The sequence below is a fragment of the Melanerpes formicivorus genome, unplaced genomic scaffold (assembly GCF_026170545.1).
Source record: "Melanerpes formicivorus ecotype bairdi unplaced genomic scaffold, bMelFor1.0.p_v2 SCAF_158, whole genome shotgun sequence".
Lineage (NCBI taxonomy): Eukaryota > Metazoa > Chordata > Aves > Piciformes > Picidae > Melanerpes > Melanerpes formicivorus.
Window position 1 is genome coordinate 434,255 of NW_027142510.1, and position 19,903 is coordinate 454,157.

Consider the following 19,903-nt stretch of genomic DNA (forward strand, 5'->3'; position numbering starts at 1 on the left):
ATGGAGCTTCCACCACCTCCCTCATCCAAGGGAGGGCCTTTGCTTTGCCTTTTGAGACACTCCTGGGATACTGCATCCAGTTCTGGGCTCCCCAGTTCAGGAGGGACTGGAGAGAGTCCAAGGGAGGGCTACAAGGGACTGGAGCAGTGCCCTGTGAGGAGAGGCTGAGAGCCCTGGGGGTGGTTAGTCTGCAGAGGAGAAGGCTGAGAGGGGAGCTGAGAAAGGTCTGTAGATAACTGAGGGTCAGGAAGGGAGGGACAGGGACAGCCTCTGCTCACTGTGCCCTGGGACAGGCCAAGGGGCAATGGATGGAAACTGCAGCCCAGGAGGTTCCACCTCAGCAGGAGGAAGAACTTCTGCCCTGTGAGGGTCCCAGAGCCCTGGAGCAGGCTGCCCAGAGAGGTTGTGGAGTCTCCTTCCCTGGAGCCTTTCAAGCCCCTTCTGTGTTCCTGTGTGACCTGTGCTGGATTCTATGCTTCTGCTCTGGCAGAGGTTGGACTCAGGGTCTCCAGAGGTCCCTCTCCACCCCTGACATCTGTGATCTGATGCTGGCTGGGAACAGAAACCCAGCTCTGATCTTGTGGCACCCTCTAGTGATGGCACAGCCCAGTGGCTGCAGCCAAACAGCCTCTGCAGTCCTCACTCACTGCTGTTCTGCCTTTCTCTAGTGCTCAGCTGCAGACACTCTGCCTTAAAGACCATTTTCCTGCCCTGATGCACCTTAAACACTTCCTAAATGTTATTAGAACCTACTGAAAGTTTTCCTGAGGTTTATTGTTGCAGTTTGCAGCCTCTCTGCATGCCTCTCATCCAGCTGCTGCAGGACAGCCCCAGGAGTGTTTGTCCTGTCCCTGCCAGGTTTCATGTGCTGTGAACAGTCTCTGCATTATTTCTCTGCACATCCCACAGCTCTCTGCCTTGTTCTCTCAGTTGGACAATTTGCCTCCCCAGGACCTCACTCCCACTCACCTGGGTCTACAAACTCCATTAGAAGACAGTGAAGGAAGCTCAGCCTTTGATTCCCTGCAGACAAACTGAGGTTAAAAGAACTGGTTTCTGGCATCAGCCTCAGCTCTGCCCCAGCAGACAGCACAGCTGCTCTGCCTTTAACCTCTACATGAGTTTTCCAGAGCCATCAGCTCCCCCTGGAGCCACAGAATCACACAACTGTTGAGGTTGTGCCATGGCTTTGGCCAGCTGAATCTGCTGGTGAAGAGACCTTCGAGGCCATGCACTGCAGCTGGAGCTCACAATCCCTCCACTGCCACTAGCCCACAGCCCTCAGCACCACATCCATGTGTCTTAAACCCCTCCAGGGATGGGGGCTCCACCACCTCCCTGGGCAGCCTGTGCCAGGGCCTGGGAACCCTTTCTGGGAAGACATTTTCCTCATGTCCAGCCTGAACCTCCCTTGGCACAACTGGAGGCCATTTCCCCTTGTCCTGTCACCTGTTGCATGTGAGGGGAGCCCAACCCCCAGCTGGCCACAGCCTCCTCTCAGGGAGCTGGAGAGAGCCATGAGGCCTCCCCTCAGCCTCCTCTTCTGAAGACTAAGCAGCCCCAGGTCCCTCAGCCCTTCCTCACAAGTCTCATGCTCTAGACCCTTCCCCAGCTTGGTTGCCTTCCTCTGGCCACCCTCCAGACACAGCACCTTAGGAAAGCACTGCACAGGTGGAACCCCTCAGAGCAGGCAGCACCAGCTGCCCTTTGTGGCTCTTCCCTGCTTGCAGTTTTGGTTGTTGCTCCTGTGTCCCATCCTGGGCAGGGAAGGCTGTGCCAGGGTGATGCCTGAGCAGTATTTGTTGGGGGCCAGGGGGAGAATTCAACTCAGGACCTTGAGGTGGGGCTGAGAAGTGCCTGTGGCAGCGGCCTGGACAGCAGCTCCTTCAGCCGGTGCCAGAATCATTCTCAAGCCTTATTTAAAGCAGCAAATGAGCTTCCTGCAGCTGACTGAAGGTCCTCATGCTGCTGTTTGTCTCCCCCTCTGCTCCCTAGCCCCAAGAGCCGACTCATCCAGCTGAAGAAGGAGAAGCTGGAGTACACCCCTGGGGAGCACGAGCACGGCCTCTTCCCAGCGCCCATCCACGTCGGTGAGTGCCACACCTCTGCTCTGTGCTGCAGCCCAGCTCTGCTCTCACTGCCTGCCACTGAGGTGTGCCCTGGACTTCACCATCCAGGGAGGCTCTCCTCCCCCTCACCTGGAATACTGCATCCAGCTCTGGGCTCCCCAGTTCAAGAGATCTGCTGGAGAGAGTCCAACAGAGGGCTACAAGGATGCTGAAGGGACTGCAGCACTGCCTGGGGAGGAGAGGCTGAGAGCCCTGGGGGTGGTTAGTCTGGAGAGGAGAAGACTGAGAGGGGATTTAATAGATGTCTGTAAATATCTGAGGGCTGGGGGTCAGGAAGGGAGGGACAGGGACAGCCTCTGCTCACTGTGCCCTGGGATAGGATAAGTGGCAATGGATGGAGACTGCAGCCCAGGAGGTTCCACCTCAACATGAGGAAGAACTTCTGCACTGTGAGAGTGTCAGAGCAGGTTGTGGAGTCTCCTTCTCTGGAGACTTTGCAGCCCCCCCGGATGTGTTCCTGTGTGACCTGCACTGGATTCTGTGCTCCTGCTCTGGCATCTCCAGAGGTCCCTTCCAACCCCTGACATCCTGTGAGGCTGTGAACTTGGACTTTACACAGGGAGGTAACAGCAGGCAAAGAGTTTGACAAGTCCCTGGGCCTCAGTGACCAGAGAAGAGGCTTCAGAGCTGAAGGTGTTCATAGAACTTCTCCCAAGTGACCTTCCTCAGTGCCTTTTGCATTGGCTCACTTAGCAGCAGCAGTGCTCAGCTGCAGGTCCTGCTTCTGTTCTCTTCACAAGGCCCTGACCCCAGGTTTGTGCTGACAGACACCAGCAAGCTCCTGCACTGAAGGTGAAGCTGCTGCCATGGCTGCATCAGTGCCTGCAGAGGTGAAGCTGCTGCCATGGCTGCATCAGTGCCTGCAGAGTTGTCTTACTGCACAGCAGAGTTCTGGGGTTAGGACTCTGCCAGGGGCCTGCACTGGTGCCCACTTGACAGGGGCTGCAGGGACCTTTCATACACTCCAGGCATGGTGCCAAGGCACCTGAAAGAGCCTTTTGTGTGGCCTGCTGAGGTCAGAGAAGTGAAAGCAAATTCCCAGCAGATTCAGCTCTTGCCTGGAACCTGCTGTGGATGAATGAAGCATTGAAAATAAGAAGTCATTGAGGAGTAAGTCTGTGAGGAGCAGAACTTGTTGTTTTCCAGTGGGGAGGCTGGGTGAATTTACATGAGACCACAGGCTGCTGAGGCACAGAAAGGTGGAAGAGCCAAGAGGGGGAGCTGCCCTCTCACCCTCAGGCACTCTGCTCCCTGGGATTCTGTCACATCTTGATGGTGGCTGGAACTCACCAAGCACTCAGGTCTGCTGTGCCCAAAGTGTGTAATGGGTCAGAGGGAAGAGGTTAGGAGTGAGTGGGAACTGTGGAGCAGAGAGGAGTCCTGCAGTGAAAGTCAGTTGCTGAAGATCATCCTGGAGGCTTTCTGAGAGTTGTTTGCCAGATCTGAGTTCATTCCCAAGTCTCTTCTGGTAGAGGTTGGCAGGAGCAGGCTTGGATTGGGCTGGTTTGAGTACAGCACTGTGGTTTCCCATCTCATGGTTTGTGCCTGCAGATGTTGTGCTCTCTGCTAATCCTTGTGTCCAGCAGCTGTCAGCTTTGAGGTCTCCACACAGAAGTCACTGGTGGAAGGCACAGAGCTGTGTTCAGCTGTGTCACCAGTGGCTGCTGGAGGCACAGAGCTGTGTTCAGCTTTGTCACCAGTGGCTGCTGAAGGCACAGAGCTGTGTTCAGCTTTGTCACCAGTGGCTGCTGAAGGCACAGAGCTGTGTTCAGCTGTGTCAGTTGCTTGCTGTTGTCCCTCCAGTAGCTCACACTCAGTGAACCCTCCCTTGCCAGCCCCTGCTGGGTCCTGGCACTGCTCTGAAGAGCTCACCTGTGGGTGCTGGGGTTGAGTGCAGAAGGCAGCTCCCCTCTGCCACCTCCCTCAGCAGGCATCCTGTACCTGAGCCAGCAGCTTTCCCCCCTGCCAGTAAAGCTTTCACCTGACCACAGCAGAGCAGGATGCAGAAGAGACTCATGGAGAGCTCTGTCCTGTGCTTGCTGCTGACAAACAAACTGCTCTGGGAGGACTCTGCCTGGCAGGCATGGAGAGGCCCTCTCAGAATCTGGCAGTGTGCCTGGGAGCTGCTCTGTTTCCACTTGTGGGGAGAGGTGAATGTGAGTTGTGTGAGACTTACAAACCTTTTTGTTTCAGGGAAGTATCTCAGACAAAAGAGAATTGACTTCCAGCTGCCTTACGACATCCTCTGGCAGTGGAAACACAATCAGGTACCAGATAAAAAGCTGCTGGGTTGCCAACGTTAGGAGCAGAGGCCTTAGAAAGAGAAAGAGCAGGATCCTAACGTGGAGCCATGCTTGAGTGTCCTGGCTGGTGAGGAATGCTCTTGTTGCTGCCACTGGATCTGCCTGGGTGGTTAATGTGAATGATGTCCGTGGCAGGGCGAGGGGCAATGGCTCTGAGCTGGGAAAGGGCAGATGGAGACTGGAGAGGAGGAAGCAATTCTTGACAGTGAGGCTGGGGAGAGCCTGGAGCAGGTTGCCCAGGGGTGGGGGTTGTGGCTGCCTCCTGCCTGGAGGTGTTCAAGGCCAGGCTGGATGAGGCCTGGAGCAGCCTGGGCTGGGGGGAGGTGGCCTGTGGCAGGGGGGTTGGAACTGGCTGAGCTTTAAGGTCCCTTTCAACCCAAACCACTCTGGGAGTCTGTGATTATTCCACCTCATGGGGGGAAAGGAGGAAGAACAACAATCCTCTGGGTCATGAATTGTGCTGCAGGCTTTTATTTTGGTAGGCTTCCTGCTCCCTGCAGCCAGCTGGGGTTAGACAACGCCTCAGGAGGATTCAGATGTACTGCCAGCAGCACTGAGACATTTCAGGCCTTGTTTTTCTTGGCTCATTCCCAGCAAAGGGGAACATTTTTTTTTTCCCTTGCAAGCTGAAATGCTCCTCCTGAGGAAAGCCAAAGGACTGTTTAGGAGTCTCATTCTTGGGGCTTTTTTTTTTCCAAAGACCTTTAAATATGTCCAAGGCTAAAAATAGATTGGGTTGGGTTGGGCTTTTTTTTGTTTCCCTTGAGAAGTTTCCACCAAGTGATTCCACACAGGCTTTCAGGCTGGCCCCAAGAAGCAGCCTCAGACAAGCAGCTTCAGCATGGGAAGGGAGCAAGACAAAGTCCCAGCTGGTGTGGGCCCCAGCTACAGTTTGCAGTGCCACCAAAACCTGATCATGAAGTCCTGACTCTTGTTGGCGTTCCAGCTGGGGCCAGGGTCTGGCCTTAACCTGCTGCAGATTGCTTCCCTCTGCCCCCCTGCTCAACAGGGCATCAGTGGAAGGGATCTAATCCCTTGACACTGGCTGTGTCTGCCTGGAGCAGTGAAAGCCTTCCCTGAGTGGTTTGGTTTGTCCCATGGCTCAGTGCCTGCCTCTGAGGGAGGGCTGAAGGGTGTCATGGTTTGAAATGATTCCTTCAAGCTTGCTTGAGAGGGTGGAGCAGATCTGAAGTTAGGAAGAGGACTCTGAGCTGCCCTTTCCCCTCCAGTTATCTCCATCTGCAGGGGAAGTTTCTCTCATGAGAGGATGAATCTGCACTGCTCTTGGCTCCTGCCTGCAGTCAGAGTTTTCACAGAATCATCTCTTTTGGAGAAGAGCCTTAAAGTCATTGAGTTCCACCTTTAGTTTTTCCTTTTCACTTCCTTGAGTGTGGCCACATGCTGATCCCACCCAAGATGCTCTCTGCAAAGTAGTCTTAAATGATGTCCTGCTCCTTAAGTGGCTCAAGAGCAGCCTTGAGGAGAAGCACTTGGAGTGAAGCACTTGGGGGTGAAGAAGGAGAAGCACTTGGGGGTGAGGCAGGAGAAGCACTTGGAGTGAAGCACTTGGGGGTGAAGCAGGAGAAGCACTTGGGGGTGAGGCAGGAGAAGCACTTGGGGTGAAGCACTTGGGGGTGAAGCAGGAGAAGCACTTGGGGTGAAGCACTTGGGGGTGAGGCAGGAGAAGCACTTGGAGTGAAGCACTTGGGGGTGAAGAAGGAGAAGCACTTGGGGGTGAGGCAGGAGAAGCACTTGGAGTGAAGCACTTGGGGGTGAAGCAGGAGAAGCACTTGGGGGTGAGGCAGGAGAAGCACTTGGGGTGAAGCACTTGGGGGTGAAGCAGGAGAAGCACTTGGGGTGAAGCACTTGGGGGTGAGGCAGGAGAAGCACTTGGGGGTGAGGCAGGAGAAGCACTTGGGGTGAAGCACTTGGGGGTGAGGCAGGAGAAGCACTTGGGGTGAAGCACTTGGGGGTGAGGCAGGAGAAGCACTTGGGGGTGAGGCAGGAGAAGCACTTGGGGGTGAGGCAGGAGAAGCACTTGGGGTGAAGCACTTGGGGGTGAGGCAGGAGAAGCACTTGGGGGTGAGGCAGGAGAAGCACTTGGGGGTGTCAGTTGATGACAGACTCCCCATGAGCCAGCAGTGGTCACTGGCAGTCCAGAGCCAGCTGCAGCCAAAGCAGGGAGAGCAGGGAGGGGATTCTGCCTCTCAGCTCTGCACTGCTGAGACCCCCCCCTGGAGTACAGAGAAGGAGGACACTGAAATATTAGAATGGGTCCAGAGGAGGCCACAAAGGTGGTCAGGGGCGGGAGCACCTCCCCTGTGAGGACAGGCTGGGAGAGTTGGGGTTGTTCCTCCTGGAGAAGGGAAGGCTCTAGGGAGACCTTAGAGCAGCCTTGCAGTACCTGAGGAGGCTCCAGGAGAGCTGGGGAGGGAATTCTACAGATCATTTACAATCTCTCTGAGTTATTCAGTGTGTTGAAATCTTCTTCCTCTTCCTTTCCAGCTGTACAAGAAGCCAGATGTCCCACTGTACAAAAAAATCCGTTCCAGTAAGTAAAATCTTCTCCTCTGCTGTGCTCACTGTGCAGTTGCCACCTGACAGCTCTCTTCTGCCCTGCTCTTGCTCCTGGAGAAAAGGCCTTGGGGGTGCTGGGGGAGGAGAAGCTCAGCATGAGCCCCCAGTGAGCACTTGCAGCCCAGAGAGCCAAGCAGAGCCTGGGCTGCAGCAGCAGAAGTGTGGCCAGCAGGGCCAGGGAGGGGATTCTGCCCCTCTGCTCCACCCTGCTGAGACCACAGCTGGAGCTCTGTGCCCAGCTCTGGAGCCTCTGTGCCAGGAAGGCTCTGGAGGGGCTGGAAGGTGTCCAGGGAAGGGCCAGGAGGAGGAGCAGAGGGCTGGAGCTGCTCTGCCTTGAGGCCAGGCTGAGAGAGTTGGGGTTGTGCAGGCTGGAGAGGAGAAGGCTCCCAGGAGACCTCCTTGTGGCCTTCCAGGATCTGCAGGGGGCTCCAAGAGAGCTGGGGAGGGACTTCTGAGGGTGTCAGGGAGGGATAGGACCGGGGGCATGGAGCAGCACTGGAAGTGGGGAGATGGAGATTGGCTGTGAGGAAGAAGTTGTTCCCCAGGAGGGTGGTGAGAGCCTGGCACAGGCTGCCCAGGGAGGTGCTGGAAGCCTCCTGGCTGGAGGTGCTCAAGGCCAGGCTGGAGGTGGCTGTGAGCAGCCTGCTGTGGTGTGAGCTGTCCCTGCCCATGGCAGGGGGCTGGAGCTGGAGGATCCTTGAGGTCACTTCCAACCCCAACAATTGTCTGATTGTATGACCCATGACACTCCCACCTCACTCCTTTGCTTCATATCCTTGACATGAAGGTGCTGCAGGTGATCAGCTCTGGTTTGTTGGAAAGAATCTTTTCCCCTCTTTGGTTTCTTGCTGTTTGTTTTCTTTCTCCAGATGTCTATGTGGATGTCAAACCTCTTTCTGGCTATGAGGCCACTACCTGCAATTGTAAGAAGCCAGATGATGACAGTGGGAAGGGCTGTGTGGAGGACTGTCTTAACAGGTGAGGAGCAGCTTTGCTGAGCTTGATCAGGCACTTGCAGTGGCTGCATCATTTCACATCAACTCCCTTCAGAGCAGGCTTGTGCTGGGTGCCACCTCAGCTGCTCCTGGGCTTGTCTCAGAGCAGCATTGTGGAAGAGCATGCAGGATGACCCTGCTGCATGTATGCTCCCCTCCCTCTTTCTGCAGGGGCAGGAACCCATTAAAAACTCCACTTTGGCTCCTCTGGCAGCAGTGGGAGCCAGGCTTGGGGTGAGTTAGGCCTTGCAAACAAGAAGCCTTTTAGTTCTGGAACAGCTTAGCAGAGGAATTGCTGTGGCTTTGGTGGGGGGGTGGGGGGTGGTTTTGTGCTCTCCTTACACAGCAGCTCTTAAAAACATCCTTTAACTTCTGTCCTTCTGCTTCCAGGATGATCTTTGCTGAGTGCTCCCCAAACACCTGCCCCTGTGGTGAGCAGTGCTGCAACCAGCGGATCCAGAGGCACGAGTGGGTGCAGTGCCTGGAGAGGTTCCGGGCTGAGGAGAAAGGATGGGGGATTCGTACCAAGGAGCCCCTGAAAGCAGGACAGTTTATCATTGAGTACCTGGGAGAAGTTGTTAGTGAGCAAGAATTCAGGTAGAAACACTTTGCTTGCTGCTTCTTAGCAGGGGAGGCTTTAAGAAATGACTTTGGCATCTCTCATTGCTGGGAGTTCCTTGGCTAGAAACCAAGGGAAGAGGAAGGAGGGGACCAGGAGTGCTCCTCACAGCCCCCAGAGCTGGAGAGCTACAGAAACTCCTGGTTGGAAAAGGCCTTAAGGTCATCAAGTCCAACCATAAGCCAACACCTCCAGTACCTGAAGGGGGACCACAGGAAGGATCTAGAGACTGCTTGCAAAGGCCTGCAGGGACAGGAGCAGGGGCAATAGCTTCACAGTGGAGAAGAGCAGGTTGAGATTGGATATCAGGAAGGAGTTCTTCCCCAGGAGGGTGGTGAGAGCCTGGCACAGGTTGCCCAGGGAGGTGGTGGAAGCCTCACCCCTGGAGGGGTTGAAGGCCAGGCTGGATATAGAGCAACCTGCTGTGGTGTGAGGTGTCCCTGCCCATGGCAGGGGGTTGGAGCTGGCTGAGCCTTGAGCTCCCTTCCAGCCCTGGCAGCTCTGTGATTCCAACTGCAGAGCATCACAGGGTACTGGAGGTTGGAGGGACAGACTTGCTCCTCTTAGAGCTCCATCAGAAGCCAAACTCAGCCTTCTGCTGCAGACACAACTGCTACCACCACTGCCTTGTGCCTCTGCTCCCTCATTCAAAAGAGCTGTAATCCATGGATGTAACCCCAGGAGCTGCATCCAGCCCCCAGCCAATGAGAGGAGGGAGCTGGTGGTTGGCCACATGCAGAGAGAGACACCCAAGAATGTCTGCTTGCATTTTCTCTTCCACACACAGGTTGTCAGCATGAAATGTGTACAAATAGCCTGCAGAACCCAAAAGGGAGCATTCCAGAAGAGTCCCAATTCTAAATTCTCTAGCCCAAGCTCTGTCAGTGGCCTTGCCTTATACAAATAGGTACAATCATGGTTTTCCTCCATCCCTAGGTGTCAGGGTTCTGTAACCTCTCCAAGACTGAATCATTTACCTTTTTGTATTCCTTTTCCCCCTGCAGAACCCTCTCTCAGAATTCTTGCACCACTTTGTTTACTGTCACTCCCTCCTTGCTTCTGCCAGCAGCAGCAGGGCAGTCACAAGTAACTTGCCTGTGTTGCTCCCTCAGGAACAGGATGATTGAGCAGTACCACAACCACAGTGACCATTACTGCCTGAACCTGGACAGTGGCATGGTGATAGACAGCTACAGGATGGGCAACGAGGCACGCTTCATCAACCACAGCTGCAACCCCAACTGTGAGATGCAGAAGTGGTGAGCAGATGATGTTCTGGGTGCTGGAAGGATGTTAGACCAGTGAGTGATAGAACAGTAGAGCAGTGAGTGATAGACAATAGACCAGTGGCTGGTAGAGCATCTCTGATGAGCAGAGGGCTGGAGCTGCTCTGCTGTGAGGACAGACTGAGAGAGTTGGGGTTGAGCAGGCTGGAGAGGAGAAGGCTCCCAGGAGGCCTTCTGGTGGCCTTCCAGCATCTGAAGGGGGCTGCAAGAAAGCTGGGGAGGGACTTGTTAGGGTGTCAGGGAGGGATAGGACTGGGGGAAATAGATCCAAGCTAGAGGAGGGGAGGTTTAGATTAGACCTTAGGAAGAAGTTGTTCCCCATGAGGGCGGTGAGAGCCTGGCACAGGTTGCCCAGGGAGGTGGTGGGAGCCTCATCCCTGGAAGTTTTGAGGGCCAGGCTGGAGGTGGCTGTGATGTAGTGAGAGGTGTCCCTGGCCATGGCAGGGCAGTTGCAGCTGGCTGATCTTTGAGGTCCCTTCCAGCCCTGGCAGCTCTGTGATTCTGTGTGGAGCAGGCAAGCAGGGGGGAGCCAGGCTCCAGCACACCTTGTGCCGAGTCAGCTCTGTGGTAGCAAAAGGTGGCCAGGCCCAGCCTGGTGCCTCACTGAGAGCGAAGCAGCAGAAGGGCCTAACAGGAAGTGGCTCTGGTGGCAGGAGAGCAGAGCAGCTTCTCACTCCCAGCCAGCTGCAGTGGGTGTTTGGACTTTGTTTGGCTGTCCCCCTGCAGGTCTGTGAACGGCGTGTACCGCATCGGGCTGTACGCGCTGAAGGACATGCCGGCCGGCACCGAGCTCACCTACGACTACAACTTCCACTCCTTCAACGTTGAAAAGCAGGTAAGGACCATGCAGGACACTCAGAGCTCACTGAGGGCCAAGAGCTGTATGGAGTTCACAGAGATCACAGAATCAATTAGGCTGGAAAAGACCTCAGAGATCATCAAGCCCAACCTGTCACCCAACACCTCCTGACAGCCAAACCACATCCAAGCCTCCCCTCCAGGGCTGGGGACTCCACCACCTCCCTGGACAGCACAATTCAGTGGCCAGTTACCCTTTCTGTGAAGAGCTTTCTCCTTACCTCAAGCCTAAGCTTCCCCTGGCACAGCTTGAGACTGTGTCCTCTTGTTCTGGTGCTGCTTGCCTGGGAGAAGAGACCAACCCCCACCTGGCTACAGCCTCCCTGCAGGGAGTTGCAGAGAGCCAGAAGGTCTCCCTTGAGCCTCCTCCTCTCCAGGCTAAGCAACCCCAGCTCCCTCAGCCTCTCCTCACAGGGCTGTGCTCCAGACCCCTACCCAGCTTTGTTGCCCTTCTCTGGGCACCTTCCAGCAGCTCAATGTCCTTAAACTGAGGAGCCCAGAACTGGACACAGGACTCAAGGTGTGGCCTAACCAGTGCTGAGCACAGGGCACAATGACCTCCCTGCTCCTGCTGGCCACACTATTCCTGATCTAGGCCAGGATGCCCTTGGCCTTCTTGGTCCCCTGGGCACACTGCTGGCTCATGCTCAGCTGCTCCCAACCACTCCCCCCAGGTCCCTCTCAGCCTGGCTGCTCTCAGCCACTCTGAAGATCTAGTTGTAAAACTTGGGCTGTGTTTGGCAGAGCAGGCTCTTGATCATCAGAGAATTGTGGGGTGGGGTGGGTTGGAAGGGGCCTTAAAGATCAGCCAGTTCCAACCCCCTGCCATAGGCAGGGATACCTCCCACCAGCCCAGGTTGCTCCAGGCCTTGAACTCCTCTAGGGATGGGACATCCACAGCCTCCCTGGGCAACCTGTTCTGGGCTCTCCCCACCCTCACTCTCAAGAATTTTCCTCCTCTCCAGTCTCAGTCTCCCCTCTCCCCTTGTCCCTTGTCCTGGCACTCCAGGCCCTTGCAAGAAGTCCCTCCCCAGCTCTCCTGGAGCCCCTTCAGCTACTGGAAGGCTGCTCTGAGGTCTCCCTGGAGCCTTCTCCAGGCTGAACAGCCCCAGCTCTCCCAGCCTGTCCCCATAAGGGAGGTTCTCACCTTCTGATCATGACCTCCTCTGGACCCAGTCCAGCAGCTCCATGTCCTAATTGTTGTGGGGGCCCCAGAGCCGGACCCCAGCACTGCAGGTGGAGTCTCACCAGGGACCATCTAAATGTCTTGGAGGTTTATTTGAAGTCATTTACCTTGTGTTATTTTTTGTGTGTGTGTTTGTTGGTTTGTTTTGGTTCTTCCCCCCCCATAGCAACTCTGCAAATGTGGTTTTGACAAATGCAGAGGAATAATTGGGGGCAAAAGTCAGCGAGTGAACGGACTGCCAAGCAAGAGCAATCAGCCAGTGGGCAGCCACCGGCGGCCTGGGAGGTCAAAAGAGAAAAGGAAGTCAAAGCACAAACTAAAGAAGAGAGTAAGTAGCAAAGAGCTTTTCTTGGAGGGGGAAAGGGGGGGCAGGGATAAAGGTTAACAGGAAATCAAGGTTGTGCCATCAGACCCCCCCCCCAAAAAAGTGTTCTGCGTGTTTCAAGCTGCAGAGAAGTAGAGCAGGTGTCAGAAGCTTGCACTGCTCTGCTGAGCTCCTCTCTATCAGTGATCTGTTTTCCAGAGGGGCCACATCCCAGAGGAAGGCAGTGAAAGTGTGAATGCCCCGACAAGGCTGACCCCCCAGCTCCAGATGAAGCCCATGTCAAACAGAGAGAGGTAAGGAGTGATGGCAGTGAGGCTGTCCTCAGGGAAGGAGGCTTCTGAGATGCTGAAATGATTTTGCTCTTTTCCTCAGAAGGGCCTCACTAAACCACAGAGCTGTTGGGGTTGGAGGGGACCTCAAGGCTCAGCCAGTTCCAACCCCCTGCCATGGGCAGGGACACCTCACACTACAGCAGGTTGCTCACAGCCTCATCCAGCCTGGCCTTAAACACCTCCAGGGATGAGGCTTCCACCACCTCCCTGGGCAACCTGTGCCAGGCTCTCACCACCCTCCTGGGGAGGAATTTCTTCCTGACATCCAATCTGAATCTGCTCTGCTCTAGCCCCCTTCAGATACTCGGAAGGCCACACTGAGGTCTCTTTGGAGCCTTCTCTTCTCCAAACTGCACAACCCCAACTCTCTCAGCCTGGCCTCATAGCAGGGCAGCTCCAGCCCTCTGCTCCTCCTCGTGGTCCTTCTCTGGACACCTTCCAGAGTAAAGCCTGAGTGAGCAGCGCTCAGCTCTGCTCTGCCCAGCCAGGGAGGACCTCCTGCGAAGAGGAGGAGGTGTACAGAGCTGCGCCTCCGGGTGTCTGCCTGGTGCTCCACGTTAGGAATTGGTGTTACAGTGAGAGGGTGACTCTGGGATGCTTTTCCCACCCCCCTGCAGGAATTTCGTGCTCAAGCACCACGTGTTCCTGGTGCGGAACTGGGAGAAGATCCGGCAGAAGCAGGAGGAGGTGAAGCACAGCGACAGCCTCCACGGCTCCTCGCTCTACAGCCGCTGGAACGGCATCTGCCGGGACGACGGCAACATCAAATCCGGTGAGGACACCACAGCTCCCTCAGCTTGCTGCTGGGACAGCCTCTGGGACACTGCAGGTCCAGCAAGGTCAAGCATTGAGCAGCTTGACCTTACAGGCTTGGGGCAGAGTGGCTGCAGAGAGAAGGACCTGGCAGGGAGCTTGAGTGGGTGGTGGAAGCTCCATCCCTGGAGGTTTTCAGGGCCAGGCTGGATGTGGCTCTGAGCAACCTGCTGTGGTGTGAGGTGTCCCTCAGGGGCAGGGGGTTTAGAACTGGATGGGTTTTGAGGTCCCTTCCAAGCCTGACAGTTCTGTGATTCTATGATTCTGTGAGTGATGGCCATGAAGGTTGGAGGAGCCCTCTGAGATCAGCTCCAGCCTTCTCCCCAGGGCCTCCCTGACCATGAAACACTTTGCTAAGCAGTTTAACCATTTAGATGAGCTGGAAGTGGTGAGAGCTGACTGGGGAATAGCAAGCTGAAGCCTTTTACTGGTATCCTAGAGTCACAGAATCATTAGGGTTGGAGGAGCCCTCTGAGGTCAAGTCCAACCTTCTCCCCAGCACCTCCCTGACCTGCAGACCATGCCCCAGCGTGCCACATCCGCTCCTTCGGTAGTAGCTCAGAAACCAGGCACGGTAATAATTGGTGCTGAGTTACTGGATCATTAAAATAAAGGTGCAGTAATTAGCTCTTGGAGTTCTTGTTCAAAGCTCATTCTTTGGGACTTCTTTGCCCTCTTTCAGATGTCTTCATGACCCAGTTCTCAGCCCTGCAGACCTCCCGCTCGGTCAGGACGCGGCGCTTGGCCGCAGCTGAGGAGAACATCGAAGTGGCTCGAGCTGCCCGCCTGGCACAGATCTTCAAGGAAATATGTGACAGCATCATCTCCTATAAAGGTGAAGGTGACACTCCCAAAAATACCTCCATGGAGACTGTGCCAGCCTCTGGAACAATGAGCTCTTGGAACAGAAAATACTAGGGGAAAAGGAAAAAAGGGAAGAAGTTTATTTCAGGATGTTAAATAACCTCCCTGCCTGCCCTGCTGCTTTTCCTCCTGCTGCCAGTGATCATTCTGCTCTGTCTTCAGCTCATTCCTCTGCCAGCAGAACCTGCAGATGTTGCTGTCCTTTTCAGTTGGTTTTTCAGTTGTTGAGCAAGGGTGGTGCAATGGGCAGGGAAAGCTTCCTCCATTCTCATCCATGCAATCCAGCTACAGCAACCAGCCCGAGGAGCTGCAAGGGCATTTCGGCTCCCTGTGCCTCGCAGCGCACAGGAGCCCTTTTTTAACCTCCATGGAATGTTGTTTATACTTCTCATAGAGTCACCCAGGTTGGAAGGGACCTCTAAAGGTCACCCAGTCCAACCCCCCTGCAGTCAGCAGGGATCAGGTCACCCAGAGCCCTGGGAAGCCTCACCAGGGCTGGGGCCTCGACCACCCCTCTGGGCCACTTGTTCCAGTGCTCAACCCTCCTCCCTGTTAAAAACTTCTGCCTAACATCCAATCTCAATCTCCTCTCTCATTTCAAACCACTGTCCCTAGCCCTATCACTGCAGGCTTTCATAAACCTCCTCCAGCCTTCTTGCAGGCCCCCTTTGGGTACTGGAAGGTGGCAATTAGGTTTGCCCAGAGCCTTCTCTTCCCCAGGCTTTTTTATTCAAGTACATGTTGCTGAACTGTGTCTTCCTGTTACAGATTCTTCCAGGCAGGCTCTTGCAGCTCCCCTCCTGAACCTACCCCCAAAGAAAAAGTAAGTCCTTGCTTCTGAGAGCAGCCCCTGCTTCCCCCCACCGGCTGGGCCCAGCTCAGAGGGGCCAGTGGGAGTGACCTTTGGTGGCCCTTCTCCTTCCAGAAATGCAGACTATTATGAAAAGATCTCTGACCCACTGGACCTGGCCACAATTGAGAAGCAAATCCTGACAGGCTATTACAAAACTGTGGAAGCTTTTGATGGGGATATGCTGAAGGTCTTCCGCAACGCCGAGGTGAGGCTCCCGGACGGGCTGCGTGCACGAGGGTGGAGCTGTGCTTGGTGCTGGCCTGCAGTGCTGGAAGTGGTCGTGGCTGCCTCCTCCCTGGAGGTGTTCAAGGCCAGGCTGGATGAGGCCTTGGGCAACCAAGTCTGGGTGTTCATAGCTACACCACAACAGTACAGAGCCTATAAAATACACAGAAATCCATAGCTGGCTTTAGCACAGAGCCACAGTGAGCCACAGCTTCCCACAAACCTCCCTCTGAGCCAAACAGATGCTTTTGGATGAGTGAAAGCAGTGAAAGCCTTGTTTCTAGCATGGCTCTCTCTGGAGTGCCAGCTTCAGTGACTGGCCATTGGAGTGGGCTGCCCAGGGAGGTGGTGGAGTCACCATCACTGGAGGTGTTTAAGAAGAGACTGGATGGGGCACTTGGTGCCAGGGTTTAGTTGATTAGGTGGTGCTGGCTGATAGGTTGGACTTGGTGATCTCAAAGGTCTCTTCCAACCTGGTCACTTCCCCTTCCCTTTCCCCTTCCCCTTTCCCCTTCCCCTTTCCCCTTCCCCTTCCCCCTCCCCTTCCCCCTCCCCTTTCCCCTCCCCTTTCCCCTTCCCTTTCCCCTTCCCTTTCCCCTTCCCCTTCCCCTTCCCCTTCCCCTTCCCCTTCCCCTTCCCTTTCCCCTTCCCCCTTCCCTTCCCCCTTCCCCCTTCCCCTTCCCCTTCCCCCTTCCCCTTCCCCTTCCCCTTCCCCTTCCCCTTCCCCTTCCCCTTCCCCTTCCCCTTCCCCTTCCCCTTCCCCTTCCCCTTCCCCCTCCCTTCCCCTCCCCACTTCCCTCTGTTCTGTGGCTTGTAGGTGTTCAGAAGACACCTGGACAGGTGCCTGCAGGCAGGAGGGATGCCCCCAAAGCATGGGACCTGTGAAGCCCCAGACAAACACAGCCCAATCTTGGCTTGGTTTTTCCCTTGGGTGCAGAAATACTACGGCCGGAAGTCTCCGACGGGGCGCGACGTCTGCCGGCTGCGGAAGGCTTACTACAGCGCGCGGCACGAGGCGGCGGCCCAGATCGACGAGATCGTGGGGGAGACGGCCAGCGAGGCGGACAGCAGCGAGACCTCCGTCTGCGAGAAGGAGAGCGGCCACGAGAAGGACGAGGACGTGATCCGCTGCATCTGCGGCCTCTACAAGGACGAGGGCCTCATGATCCAGTGTGAAAAGTGCATGGTGAGGGAGCAGGGGCCTGGGGCTCTCCTTCTCTTCTCCACAAGCAGCTGGAATCTTCAGTTTGCATGCAGCTGGCAGCCTTCCCTGCCCCTGAGCAGCCTTCCCTGCCCCTGAGCAGCATTCCCAGCCCCTGAGCAGCATTCCCTGTCCCTGAGCAGCCTTCAGTGCCCCTGAGCAGCCTTCACTGCCCCTGAGCAGCCTTCCCTGCCCCTGAGCAGCCTTCCCTGCCCCTGAGCAGCCTTCCCTGCCCCTGAGCAGCATTCCCTGTCCCTGAGCAGCCTTCACTGTCCCTGAGCAGCATTCCCTGTCCCTGAGCAGCATTCCCTGCCCCTGAGCAGCCTTCCCTGTCCCTGAGCAGCCTTCCCTGCCCCTGAGCAGCCTTCCCTGCCCCTGAGCAGCCTTCCCTGCCCCTGAGCAGCCTTCCCTGCCCCTGAGCAGCCTTCCCTGCCCCTGAGCAGCATTCCCTGCCCCTGAGCAGCCTTCACTGCCCCTGAGCAGCCTTCCCTGCCCCTGAGCAGCATTCCCTGCCCCTGAGCAGCCTTCCCTGCCCCTGAGCAGCCTTCAGTGCCCCTGAGCAGCCTTCCCTGCCCCTGAGCAGCCTTCCCTGCCCCTGAGCAGCCTTCCCTGCCCCTGAGCAGCATTCCCTGCCCCTGAGCAGCCTTCCCTGCCCCTGAGCAGCCTTCCCTGCCCCTGAGCAGCCTTCCCTGCCCCTGAGCAGCCTTCACTGCCCCTGAGCAGCCTTCACTGCCCCTGAGCAGCATTCCCTGCCCCTCACAGCCTGCCCTGCCCCTCAGCAACCTGCCCTGCCCCTCTGTGGCCTGCCCTGCCCCTCAGCAACCTGTCCTGCCCCTCACAGCCTGCCCTGCCCCTCTGTAGCCTGCCCTGCCCCTCTGTGGCCTGCCCTGCCCCTCAGCAACCTGCCCTGCCCCTCACAGCCTGCCCTGCCCCTCACAGCCTGCCCTGCCCCTCAGCAACCTGCCCTGCCCCTCACAGCCTGCCCTGCCCCTCACAGCCTGCCCTGCCCCTCTGTAGCCTGCCCTGCCCCTCAGCAACCTGCCCTGCCCCTCACAGCCTGCCCTGCCCCTCACAGCCTGCCCTGCCCCTCAGCAACCTGCCCTGCCCCTCAGCAACCTGCCCTGCCCCTCACAGCCTGCCCTGCCCCTCACAGCCTGCCCTGCCCCTCAGCAACCTGCCCTGCTCCTCACAGCCTGCCCTGCCCCTCAGCAACCTGCCCTGCCCCTCACAGCCTGCCCTGCCCCTCACAGCCTGCCCTGCCCCTCAGCAACCTGCCCTGCCCCTCAGCAACCTGCCCTGCCCCTCACAGCCTGCCCTGCCCCTCACAGCCTGCCCTGCCCCTCACAGCCTGCCCTGCCCCTCAGCAACCTGCCCTGCTCCTCACAGCCTGCCCTGCCCCTCAGCAACCTGCCCTGCCCCTCACAGCCTGCCCTGCCCCTCACAGCCTGCCTTGCCCCTCTGTAGCCTGCCCCACCCCTCACAGCCTGCCCCGCCCCTCTGTAGCCTGCTCTGCCCCTCAGCAACCTGCCCTGCCCCTCACAGCCTGCCCTGCCCCTCACAGCCTGCCCTGCCCCTCTGTGGCCTGCCCTGCCCCTCACAGCCTGCCCTGCCCCTCAGCAACCTGCCCTGCCCCTCACAGCCTGCCCTGCCCCTCACAGCCTGCCCCACCCCTCACAGCCTGCCCCACCCCTCACAGCCTGCCCCACCCCTCACAGCCTGCCCTGCCCCTCACAGCCTGCCCTGCCCTTCACAGCCTGCCCTGCCTCTCACAGCCTGCCCTGCCCCTCTGTAGCCTGCCCTGCCCCTCACAGCCTGCCCTGCCCCTCTGTAGCCTGCCCTGCCCCTTGGCAGCCTCCTCCTGCCCCTCACAGCCTGCCCTGCCCTTCACAGCCTGCCCTGCCCCTCTGTAGCCTGCCCTGCCCCTTGGCAGCCTCCCCCTGCCCCTCACAGCCTGCCCTGCCCCTTCAGACCTTCATTTCCCCTCCAAAAGACTGGGGAGATTCTGCCCCATGGAGCAAATGCAGCTTGCATGCCTGTAGAGAGGAGCTGGCACTTCTCAGCAGCTGCCAGCAGAACCAGCTCCAGCAGCTCTGGACTCTTCCACAAGCAGTTGTCTGTCACCTGCCAGAGTGTGGATTAGTTCCCAGGAAGTTCGTTTCTTGTGTTCTGGCTTTCCTTAATGGTGTTTTCACTTGTGACTGACTCCCATCCCAAGCATTCCTGACAGGGATCTCTCTGTTGTTCCAGGTCTGGCAGCACTGTGACTGCATGGGGGTGAACTCTGATGTTGAACACTACTTGTGTGAGCAGTGTGAACCTCGCTCTGTGAACAGGGTAAAAGAAAGTCTTCTCTTCAGTTCCAACTAAAGCAGCTTCCTGCTTTGATAGTTCTGAGGCTGGCAAAGCCAGGTTGGGATCCTCACTTTGTTGAGTAGCCTCCTTGGCTTAGGTTCAATCACACTCTGTGCTCTTGTGACCAAGAAGGTCAATGCTATTCTGGGGTGGATTAGAAGGGCTGTGGATAGTAGGTCAAGAGAGGTTCTCCTCCTCCCCTTCTACTCTGCCCTGGTGAGGCTGCTTCTGGAGTGTTGTGTCCAGTTCTGGGCCCCTCAGTTCAGGAAGGACCTCAGGGAACTGCTTGAAAGAGTCCAGTGCAGAGCCACAATAGTGATGAAGGGAGTGGAACATCTCCCTCAGGAGGAGAGCCTGAGGGAGCTGAGGGTCTCTAGCTTGGAGAGGAGGAGCCTGAGGGTGACCTTGTTCATGTTTATAAAGACCTAAAGGCTGAGTGCCCAGAGGCTGGAGCCAGCTCTGCTGGGTGCTGCCCAGTGCCAGCACAAGTGGCAGTGGTGGAAGCTGAGGCATAGGAAGCTCTGTGGAAACATGAGGAAAAGGTTTTTCCCTGGAGGGTGACAGAACACTGGAACAGGTTGCCCAGGGGGGTTGTGGAGCCTCCTTCTCTGGAGATACTCAAACCCCACCTGGCTGTGTTCCTGTGTGACCTGCCCTGGGTGCTCCTGCTCTGGCAGGGGGGTTGGACTGGATGAGCTTTCCAGGCCCCTTCCAGCCCCTACCACGCTGTGATTCCTTGTCCACTTCTAGAGATTTCCAGAAGGCTCTCAGCCCCATTTTGCACTTAACCATGGTGGGCACCTCAGAAACTCCTCCCCCTTTTCTCCTCTGTCCCAGGAGGTTCCGATGATTCCTCGTCCGCACTACGCCCAGCCTGGCTGCGTCTACTACATCTGCTTGCTGCGGGACGACCTGCTGCTGCGCCAGGGTAGGTGCCAGCTGCCGGCAGTGCTGCCTCTGCCATCAGATAACAGGCTTCTGACAT

The 19,903-nt window shown here is 56.9% G+C and overlaps 1 protein-coding gene across 1 annotated transcript in view; it reads left to right on the forward strand.

The window, feature by feature from the left end:
- ASH1L (ASH1 like histone lysine methyltransferase) overlaps positions 1–19,903 on the forward strand; it is a 58,000-nt gene that overhangs the window by 27,111 nt on the left and 10,986 nt on the right. Inside the window, 16 exon segments of the mRNA XM_068168857.1 lie at positions 1,996–2,090; positions 4,323–4,396; positions 6,938–6,983; positions 7,879–7,987; positions 8,395–8,601; positions 9,736–9,882; positions 10,636–10,744; positions 12,120–12,281; positions 12,477–12,571; positions 13,228–13,382; positions 14,106–14,258; positions 15,056–15,110; positions 15,213–15,345; positions 16,303–16,551; positions 18,814–18,900; positions 19,756–19,846. Of these exon segments, the coding sequence (XP_068024958.1) occupies positions 1,996–2,090; positions 4,323–4,396; positions 6,938–6,983; positions 7,879–7,987; positions 8,395–8,601; positions 9,736–9,882; positions 10,636–10,744; positions 12,120–12,281; positions 12,477–12,571; positions 13,228–13,382; positions 14,106–14,258; positions 15,056–15,110; positions 15,213–15,345; positions 16,303–16,551; positions 18,814–18,900; positions 19,756–19,846 (1,967 nt within the window).